Raw genomic sequence first — 10,909 nt, forward strand, 5'->3', positions numbered from 1 at the left:
ATTATTGTGGCGTTTGGTGAAGTTTTCTTGTTTTGTAGGGTTGTGTTTTTTTTCAAGTGGAGAGGAATGTCTCTAACAAGTTGATTTGTTTACATTTGCGCATCTTAATTTTTAAGAGAAATGTGTTTTTTGAGTTTGTACGCTATATCCATATAAGGCAACCATTTCCTTTTTCAGTGTTTTTGTGTGGTGCATTTTTCTCTGTTTTAACAAAAGGGGAACAAGGGACATTTAGGTCGACCTGAGATGATTTGTTTTAATTTTTACATGGTCTTACTGAGGTGATGCAAAGTTTTGGGGTTTTTTGGTAATGTGCTGGAAAAGCTTGAAAGTGCTTAAAGAGTGCTTGAAGTTGACTCTGAAAAATGCATATGAACCCTGGCATACCTTCCGATGACTGCATGTAAATAAGCACTATCGCTGCTCTTCCTCACAGAGGGAGAAGGAGGAGGAACGCCTGTGTGTCCGGCCAAGAAGGAATACAGAGATGACCCTTTCCATCAGGTCTGTAAATGCTCTCACACTTGGAATTTGAGGATTTGTGGATTAAAGTACTTAAAACTTGAGTAACCAAACTTTTTCAATGACTGAGGGAGGTTATTCATACTCTATTGTATTTCACACAGGAGTAGAGGAATCTTGCTACTCTGTCTGTTTCCTATTCTTTAGACCAAATCATTACAATATCACAATTAGAAGAAAACAGTGAGCCAAGACATGTATAACAGTTATGACAAATTCATGGGAGGAAATGTCACATAAATATATGTCACTAGGATGACTTGAAGTTTAACAGGAATTTTGGTCACCCCACTTTTACCTCCACTTTTAGCAGTAATAAAGCAGACTAGTTTCACTAAATAGAGTAGAGAAGGTGAAGGTAGAAACAACTAGTCAATCATCCAAAACATCGGACGGTGCACAAAAGAGAAGACGATGGGTGGAGACGAGTGTCAGGGGTGATTTCTGACAAAAGGATGGCAGCAAGAGTGAAGGGGAAGGTTTACAAGGTGGTAGTGAGACCTGAGTACGATTATACAGGATTATATGAGAGGGATGCTCAGGCTGAGCAGTTTGGAGATGCGAAGAGGAGAGAGTGTGGATATATTGGAGAAAGGATGTCGAATATGGAGCTGTCACACAGAAGGGATAGAGAAAGAGAAGCTTTGTGGACATAGTGGAAGAGGACATACAGAGGAGGATAATAGGGATGGGGTGGGATGATTTGAAGTAGTAGTAGTAGTAGTAGTTGCCGTGACGAGAGGTGTCAGTATTTAATGGTGTTTGGTTTCCCTGCAGGGTCACCTTCCCTGGCTGCACAGCTCCAACCCAGGCCTGGAAAGGGTGAGCGCCATCGTGTGGGAGGGAAACGAGTGCAAGAAAGCAGACATGTCTGTCCTGGAGATCAGCGGCATGATTATGAACAGAGTGAGTGACACTTTCCATACAAGCAAAAAACACTAACGAGGGCACCGTACTCATGTAGTTTGTATGTTTTCACAGGTGAATCTTTACACTCCTGGAATCGGTTACCAGGTCTTTGGGAACCTAGTTTCAGTAGCACTTGGGCTCACACCCTTTGCTTACAGGTAATCCATACTGCACGTGTGGTCAGTATTTGAATAGTGATCCAACTGAAGTCTTTTGAACAGTGACAATCAGCTGTTATGAATGTTAAGACCAGGACAAAAGTAAATATCCAGAACATATCTGTGAATAATTTTATTTGAGAAAGCCAACTCGCCTACCTATGTGGTGATTTCCACAGCAACATTGTTACTGGTAGTAATTCTAACCACGATTATGCAAAACTGTTAAAATTCAGTTTGAATGATCATGTTAATGCCTGTGTGTTTAATATTGTTACATGTATCTGAAGGTATCATTTTTAAAAATATAGTAACTTAAGAATTTAAATGTGTGGATTTATTATTTTCCGACCTACGTCCTTCTTTCCTATGCAGACTGGCTCAGTACCGTGACTTGGATCAGTTGACCACTCTCTCAGCCAATGAGCTTCTGTCTGTGGCGCTGGGGTGTGGGTCTGGTTCAGATGTCCTGGTAATCACCATGGTAACGCTCAGCTTCCTGGTGCGCGTTTGCCTTATCTGGCTCTTCTTCTTCCTGCTCAGCGTAGCAGAGAGGACATACAAACAGGTGCACAGATAAAAGCTGTTATCTGCTGATCATTTGCAAGTCGGATAAACGGTCCCTGTACTTACAATCACGTCGATGTTTCAGAGACTTCTGTTTGCCAAACTTTTTGGTCACCTGACTTCGGCCCGCAGAGCGAGGAAGTCTGAGGTCCCACATTTTAGGCTGAAGAAAGTTCAGAACATCAAGATGTGGCTGTCGCTACGCTCCTACCTCAAGGTACAAAAGTAAAAGTCTTAAATGTACAATTGTAAAAAATTAAATGTTAAGTAAAGACACAAATGGAGAAACTGTTGCATTTGCAGAGACGGGGTCCTCAGCGTTCGGTGGATGTCATTGTATCGTCTGCTTTCCTGCTCACGTTGTCAGTCGTCTTCATCTGCTGTGCTCAGGTAACTTCTGAAGGCGTCAAATCAGCAAAATATACAAGTTTTTTTTCTTAAGTTACAAAGTGGATAAATCATGGAGAGAAATGTTACAAAAAGTGTTGCTCTTGCCCTTTCAACTTTCTGCAGGTTTTTTTTATTTTTTTTTTTAAATACTCAAGTCCCCTAAAATGAGAACCAGCCGATTCATTTATGTCCTCTGTGATGGACATTTGTTTTTGGTCTATATCCAGGGGTGCACATAAGGGGTCCGCAGGTGCGCATTCGCTGTTAAAATAAAAGATGCGCACCAGATAAGAAGTTGCAACGCACGTTTGCGTACATGTAAAAGGCACTGTTTTTGTCAGCTAGAGTGGGATTTTCACGGCATATTCTGCACCACATCTCTGTGCGTTCATCATTTGTTTGAAGCCAGCTCACCTCCTGCAACCACTTTTCTGAGAATACGCGCTTCTTTTGCGGTTCGGACTCCTTCTGACATTTCTTTGGAGGTGGAGGAACACCAAAGTAATTGGTTAAAGGAGCTTGCTTCTTCGACATCTTTAAGAGTTCTAAACAAATGTCTGTCCTCCTCCAGAAAATTGTATGTACGTAAACGCGCGTTGCAACTTCTTATCTGGCGCACGTCTTTTATTTTGACAGTGAATGCGCACCTGCAGACCACTTATGTGCACCCCTGTCTATCTTTTGACCAAGTCCTGATGTACTAAATAGAGGACATCGTGGGCTTTTCACTGATATCTCATGTGTTTGTATGGGCTCTTTTTGCTCCAAAGAGGCAGGAAATCACAAAAAGTTCAATGGGAAGATTCCTCTTTACACGGTTCTCAGAGTTTATTAAATTGTCATTCTTCGGTTAGTTGTCTTTAATCTACATTTTTTTTAAAACTCTAAACTACAGCTCATGGACTCACAGTGACCTGGGTACTAATTATTTCAACACTTCATGGGGAAAAAATCCCTTTTAACTGGGAATTTATGCTTCAGCAGGACACCTGCACTGTAGCTACGTCGTAATCACAAACCCCCCTGAAGCTCTACAGTGTAACCTGAAGCACACTTCCTGAGACTGAGACTATGTCTCATCAAAGCAGCTCGCAACTACTGTGCACCATCAAGTCTTGTAGAATCCTCTCGTCCATGGGAAGTCTGGACCCTCATGTGAACCTACGGGGGGAAAAAAACAGCCTGCATAAGCCTAATCACACTATAGCTACCCACCTGGTAGCTCATCAGTATATATCATGTAGCCCAGTTTCACTAACCCACTAAACTTTGCTGCTATTTTACTGTTTGTTTGTTTTTTGGCACTGAGAGAATTAGTGTGTTTTAACTTCCAGTGGCACCGCCATGCTTGTTTGCACTTAGGAACTGAAGGAGTGTTTGACATCATCAGCTCTGTTTGTGTGTACAAAGTGATCAAGCAGATAGCACTGCAGGGTAATCCGGCCGTGCCAGTTATAGTCACTCTAAAGATGTTGTAATCAAAAAGATTTTATCTTTACCTGAAAAGCCGTGAGGCCTCAAGATGTTACATAACAGCTTTTTCCACATTAGCCAGTAAAACAAGTTTTTATTGGCTGCAGAGCCTAAACCTGCACATGATGAAGACGTGTCTTCCATGTGTGTTGCACAGTTTCTGCCACCAGGGGTCAGTCATACAGACAATTAGCAGAACACTCAGCTCTAGTAAAACTGATCTGTAAAACTGATAAAAAGCAAATATGTGAATGCATTGACCTTCAGAATAATTATTTTGGGACATTTACAGTACTTGTGCTGTAAAAAAGGGAAAATGAGTTGAAAGACACTGCAGCTTGTTACAAATGTGGCGTTTCATATAGATTTAAAAAAAATGTAATTACAGTATTAGCAAGTCTGTGTTTTATTTTTGGGTTTAGAAACTGAACAGTGTGTTTATCTCTCTTCTTCCAGTTGCTCCATGTCCATGAAACGTTCCTGGACTGTCATTATAACTGGGAGCTGGTGATCTGGTGTTCCAGTCTGACTCTGTTCCTGCTCCGGTTCGTCACTCTGGGCTCGGAGACCAGCAAGAAGTATAGCAACACCTCCATCCTGCTCACTGAACAGGTACAAACACACACACACACACACACACACACACACACACAATATACAAGTATGATCAGTGTCGTGTCCAAACTCTGACCCTGACCCACTGCGTTTCTCACAGATTAACTTGTATCTGAAGATGGAGAAGAAGCCAAACAAGAAGGAGGAGCTGACACTGGTCAACAATGTTTTAAAACTGGCAACCAAACTACTCAAGGTACACACACTGTCTCAATATCCTTTCTTGTTGGTCGTCTGGCACCAGCTGCCCCTGCTTTTACAATCTGACTCTTTTTTTTTTTTTTTTTTTCCTTTCCTTTTCTCCAGGAGTTGGATACTCCGTTCAGGTTGTACGGTTTGACGATGAACCCTCTGCTCTACAACATCACCCAGGTGGTCATCCTGTCTGCTGTGTCAGGAGTCATATCTGACCTGTTAGGATTTAACCTGAAGGTAATTTTATGCGTGAACGCTCTTTAGTCACATGTATCTGTTCACGTCTGTCCTGTGGTGGGAACCCCCCCCCCCCCAAAAAAAACTCGTCTTCCTCACAAAAATGGATTAATTGCTGCCTACTTTAGAGATATTCACAAAAGACAGGCTATAAAAATTCTAATTGTAAAAGCCAATGATGCTGCAAATAAGAGATCTGTGTTGTAGAAAATGTGAATTCATAACTTAATATTTGTTTTTTCAGTGGCTCTTAGTGCTGCCATTTGTCTGTCACATATTCTAGCATATTAGAGCTGATGGATTTAAACACTGGTGCATTCAGGACTGACCGTGTCTCAAAACCTAATGACAGAGATGTTGAAATCATGTTAGTTTCTACCCAAATTAAAGCAAAATTGACTCTTTTCTATTCTGTGTTATATATTAGCTGTGGTAGCAGATTACGATTAGGCATGAAAACATGTGCATGGCCAGCTGAATGCACGAAAAGTTCCTGTGATCATGCATTTTTGCATTTTTCACTGCTGTAACTTCACAGCCTCCTGTGATACTAGTGAGACACAGCTGATCCAGGGTTCTTTTGCAAAATGTTTTCCTTCAACAGAAAATCTATATTGCACTTACAGCTTAGTGTAAAGAACCAGTGAAGTTGAAGGCAGTTCTAAATGTAAAAGGAGGTCCAGCTCAGTATTAGCAGGGCGTACAGTACTGTGCGAAAGTGTTTCGCCATGTTGGAAAAACACTTTAGCTGAATCTACAAAAATGATAAAGATAACAGTTTGATATGCTTTTTTTAAACCAACAAGGTGATTCTTAAAGCACGATTAGATGAAAATCTGGCAAATTTCAACAAGATGACAAAAGAAGGGCAGTTATGGATTGGCCTCTACAGAAGCCAGAGCCCAACTTGACAGAGAACGGAACAAAATGCTGTCAACATCCAAAGAAGAGCTTCGAATGTCCTTCGAGAAACATGGAGAACTATTCCTGGACACCGCTTAAAGAAATTAGAAGAAAGCTGCCTAAGAGAGCTCAGGTTGTGTTGAGGAAAAAATGTCACACAAATGTAGACTTTCAAGCTCATTAGAATTGTAGAAACTCTGTTTTTGCCTGTTTTCCGTATTTCCATGTATGTTTGCACATTTCAATAAACCTTTCCACCCATTTCCCCAGCAAACTATAAAAAATGAAGACTTTTGCACACTACTGTAAGTTACCGTGGTGATCGAGGCAGGTTTAAATAAAATAGATTTACCTGGCTTCATACTATTGGGTACAGTTTCCAGTATTTAGCAGAGATATAAACGAAGTAGACCAAATGTGTAATAAGCTGACACCTAATCTGGCTCCTCCTGCAGCACTGTTGATCTTACCTTTGATACCTTTCCTGCGTTTTGTTGTTAGACTGTGGCTGCTCATTGGCTGAATTCTCCGATTTGAGTGTCTGACATGTGCTCGTTTGTTCCCGTTCACAGCTGTGGAAGATCAAATCATGACAGTGGACTGAGAAACGGCGTCGACACTTCACTCTCACTGACTGGCTGAACCGCTCGTCTGACTGGCCCGACCCACCGAGAGACCGAGCCTCAGCTTCGACATATCAGAGTGCTTTGACCTTCAACGTTTCCACTTTGTGCAATTCACAGACTATTTATTTACCCATTCAGTGTTTATACCTAGGCTTTATTTGAATTCTAGTTTCTTTCATGTTTTTGTGTTTTGTGACACAAAGTTCGGTTTTTACCTGTCAACAAAAGTGTTATGAGTGTTTCCCCTAGGTTACCGCTTTGGAGGGGAGACTTCTCGCTTGTTTGTTTGTTTTCCTCCCCCCCTGCTCTAAAGCAAATCTCCCCTGTCGTTTTAGACGGATCAAGACTTGTAGGGATGCTTTTTGCATTTACACACATGAAGTTGGCTTCAACAGGAGTAACGTTATCTTCACAAACAAACAAAAACACAGTAGTGTGCTCCCCCGCCCACATTATTTTTTTTCCTCTTGCCCCCCCGAGTTGTTGGTAGGGGGAACGCTGTGTGAACATAAATTATTATTAAGTGATGGTTGAGGTTCTCAGCTCGATCTGCAGCTTTTCATTTTAACTCATTTGCAGGCAAAAATATTTTATTGTATTTTTTCCTTTTTTTTTTTTTTTTTTTTTGCTTAAACTGAATGTTATTTATATGTTGAGTTTCAAAACAAAACAGATTTTAAAAAAGCAAACGTTAGTCCAGTGGTTTTATTCAAACAAACTGAGTTCGTCAAACATTTTTTAATTTTATTACAAACAAATACTGAAGGTGTAACATGTTCTTTAAGATAGAGTAAATGCTCCACACGGACAACTTTAGATCAAGCTGCTAACTGGTTTGGTGAAGAAATTTGCTGGTGTCTTGCACCTGTTCACACTCAAGCCACATGCAAATATCTCTTAAGGGAAGTTAACAGTTCCATTCTCCAGGTATTTAAAAGCAAAACAAAACTAGAGAGCAGATGACATTTACCAAAACCAAAAGGAACAGAAGCGACACGGCCGCAGACGTGTGAACAGAAAGAAGACTGAACATGTCTACAATTATTCTTCACTATTAGACGGCATGACCTGAAGCAAGACCCCTTTCAATTTTTGCTCGAGTTTAATATTACGAGCCGCATCAGTGGTTTCAGGAGCATTTCCAGCAATACGCGAGTAGATGGTAACACTTCCCTCAGAGAGCTGACACAGCATCTACTGTGTCCATTAAATTTGCAGGTAAACTGGTTTCAAACGGCTCGACGGTGTCGCCTGTCAGCTTTCTTTGTTCAGAACACATGCAAAGCCACGTGTGGCTATTTCCCAAATGGTCACATGAGAAACACTGTCGTGGAGGGCTGCACCAATAAACTGAACTCAAGTGTCTGCTCAATATTTTCTCTCTTTAAGCTGCAATTGATAAGAGTAGATGTTACAATTAGGCAATAAAAATGTGAAATGGGGATAGTAGAAAGGCCAACATTTTATTGTTATTTGATTTCAACATTCCCCAAAACTGTGAAAATAAGTCTAAAGTTATACAAAGTGCTACTGCTACTTTGCTGGTAGTTTAATGGAGCTTTTCAGTTCTTGTTTCTTGTTCATTGAGAGAGATCCAGTCGGTTTTGGGCCTAAACAAGTGCATTAAAGTCAGATTCAGTATCTGATATTTATTTATTTTAACACTTTGCCCAGACTGAGCCACCTGGCAGCTGTGTGGTAGCTATGTCACCATCTTCAGTCTCACGCTCCTCTGAAAGTAGAACAAACCATTTTAGTTGCAACATCAACAAAAATTAACTGACAGAAATTCCACTTTCAGTTCTGGGTTCATTTCAGTCATTTAATGTTGCATCTGCTTTTAGACAACGACAGCAGTTGTTAGACCCCATCAGCTCGAGCCTATCCAAGCATGCGTTGCTGCCCCATTTTCTAATGTTTTCCTTCCGTTCTTTTACGGACAAAAATTAGTAACTAGTCTCTAGACTATGAGACGACACGTCTCATCCAGGCCCAAAGAGGAAAAGTCAAATCTGTCCACTTTGTTTTTCCAACCGAAGCTCTAGACTTCCTGCAGTGTCCTCAGTCCATCTTATTACGGTTCAGCTAGAGAAGGGCACATTCTCCACCAAACATTGACTCTTATTGTTTACTTTTTTTGGGGGCGATATCTCACAAAATCACAACGCTGGTCTTGACTGCTCCATCCCTGGATGTGTAGATTTGTAAAAAGTCAAGTTCTTGTATTTCTCTTTATGATTAGTCTTGTAATAGCGATTCAAACATACCAAATGACCACACAGCTTTACCTCTGACTTAAGTTCATATTTAGACAATGATAAATAGCCACATCTCATAAAACATTATCATTTTTATTACCACTGGATTTAGTTGCACACACATGAGTAAAAAAAAAATTTAATTATCATGGGCCACCAATGGTCAGATAATGCCCACATCTGCTCTAATGTATCTTCAACCCGCTAACGTGTCGATTAACAACAGCCAGTAGATGCATCGATTCATTTCTAAGTTGAGGAAAGCTCACTTTGGGCCCCGTCAATAGCTTCTTCCTGTCAATAACCTGTCAATAACGTCAATAACCTTCCTGTGTGGATGCCCTTTAAATACACAGAGATGACTGGCCCAACAAAGATTTTTGGTAAATCTCAGACTGAAGTTTTCATGTTAAAATGTGAACTGATAACTGCAACTTCTCTGGATACTTCATATAACAGCATAAAAATAGGTTGCCAAAATGTAACGTGTGTCCAACAGCTCGTTAAGCAGCGCACCTGCATAGCAGATGGTTTCATTATCGACTCCCAGTCCCAGATCAAACAGTTTCAGCTGTCCTAGCATGAAGAAAACAATCCCCAAAAAGCAAAATGTTGAATAAATGAAACGGAAACTCGTACTGGAGATCTCTGCCTCTCCCTTCACTCCACCAGGTCAAATCTCAATTAGAAGTTCATTCAGATAATAAAACTGAACCCTAAATAAAGGTGTTCACAATCCACTCAGATATTTTATAAACTGACTGGACTTCACATAAAATGCTGTTGAACGCTCAGAGCTCCTTTAGACGTTGGTGTACACGACACTTCGGTGAAATCTTTCTTGTGTCTGAGTGTGAACAAAGACATGCACTTTAAAAACACGTTCTCAATGGAAGAAAAGTTACTTTGTATCAACAATTTTTTTACATCACTCTGTGTGATACAGTTTGTGTGTGTCTGGTGTTATAGCGAATGCTAGTTCAGCGTGTGTACTGATGATTTGTGTGAATTAAATCCGAAACGGTACGTGAAGTAATGATGCCCACGGAAAAGAAACAAATGGTTGCCTCGGTTCACTGGAACAAGCTTCATTCATAAAAATGCGAGCATAATCATCTTCAGTGTGTTTGAGGAGGAAGACCAAAGTGCTTTTAATTTAACTGTTGTTTTTCTCTGCTGGTTAAAGAATGTATTTATAGCGTTCTGGTTTTAAGAATATTTCCTTTTTGTTCTTTCATCATTTATTTGTACAGGATGTTTGTTCCTCACCCTCTTTAGAAAAGGCATGCTCGACTCTTTTTGTTTTTTAGCAACGAGACTTTTGAATCGTGTATATGAGAGTGAATCTGAGGAAAGGACTGTGTTATGATGCTGTTTTCCAAAAGTCTAAATATTTACTGTTTTTCTTGTGAACTGGTCTTTCAATAAGATCTGTTTTTATATGAATAATTAAAAAAGTGGATGTTAAATCCTTTATTCTTTTGTTGTTTAACTGTTTGTGTTATCCTTTTCCTTCAGTGGTTTAAATATTTATAGTTGCACTTGATCAACTGCTTCTTACGGCAAAAATATCTAATCAATCAACAGATCAGTCATCTCTGAATGTTTCCAGACTCTTAAAGAAATTACGAGGAAAAAAAACTGCCTAAGAGTTCAGACGGTGTTGAAGAATAAAGGTGCTCATACCAAATATTCACCTTCAAGCTTGTCAATTCCATTTTTGCCTTACTGTTGCCGTGTATGTGTGCACGTTTCAAGAAATCACAGCACCCATTTCCTAATTTCCTAGCAAAATATAGAAAGATGATGGATCCATCAAGACTTTTGCACTTTTATACTTAAAATGCATTTTAAACACACATTAAATTTAAAAAATAAGGAAAATTATTCATAAGAAAAAATTTGCAACTGCAGGTTTTCTGTCTGACTGACAGACTGAGCAAGCTGGATAGCATAGTGGTAAGACTACACGCTTTATATTGACATGTATGGAATCTTTCATACCCAACACCCAAGTGTGGGTAGAAGGATTGTAAATCATCTACAATCTAATATT

General features: G+C 40.0%; 1 protein-coding gene across 4 annotated transcripts in view; it reads left to right on the forward strand.

Annotated features, from left to right (window-relative positions):
* phtf2 (putative homeodomain transcription factor 2) overlaps window positions 1-10,329 on the forward strand; it is a 54,073-nt gene extending 43,744 nt beyond the window's left edge. For all 4 annotated transcript variants that reach the window (XM_087831149.1, XM_087831152.1, XM_087831151.1 and 1 more), the window contains 10 exons: window positions 437-504; window positions 1,300-1,428; window positions 1,504-1,589; window positions 1,965-2,157; window positions 2,242-2,373; window positions 2,460-2,546; window positions 4,476-4,631; window positions 4,735-4,830; window positions 4,941-5,066; window positions 6,542-10,329. In XM_087831149.1, the coding sequence (XP_087687275.1) occupies window positions 437-504; window positions 1,300-1,428; window positions 1,504-1,589; window positions 1,965-2,157; window positions 2,242-2,373; window positions 2,460-2,546; window positions 4,476-4,631; window positions 4,735-4,830; window positions 4,941-5,066; window positions 6,542-6,562 (1,094 nt within the window). In that variant the 3' untranslated portion in view covers window positions 6,563-10,329. The remainder of the gene's footprint in view (window positions 1-436; window positions 505-1,299; window positions 1,429-1,503; window positions 1,590-1,964; window positions 2,158-2,241; window positions 2,374-2,459; window positions 2,547-4,475; window positions 4,632-4,734; window positions 4,831-4,940; window positions 5,067-6,541) is intronic.
* The last annotated feature ends 580 nt before the right edge of the window (window positions 10,330-10,909 follow it).

The sequence above is a fragment of the Neolamprologus brichardi genome, chromosome 17, assembly GCF_056152115.1.
Source record: "Neolamprologus brichardi isolate AB-2024 chromosome 17, ASM5615211v1, whole genome shotgun sequence".
NCBI classification, from domain to species: domain Eukaryota; kingdom Metazoa; phylum Chordata; class Actinopteri; order Cichliformes; family Cichlidae; genus Neolamprologus; species Neolamprologus brichardi.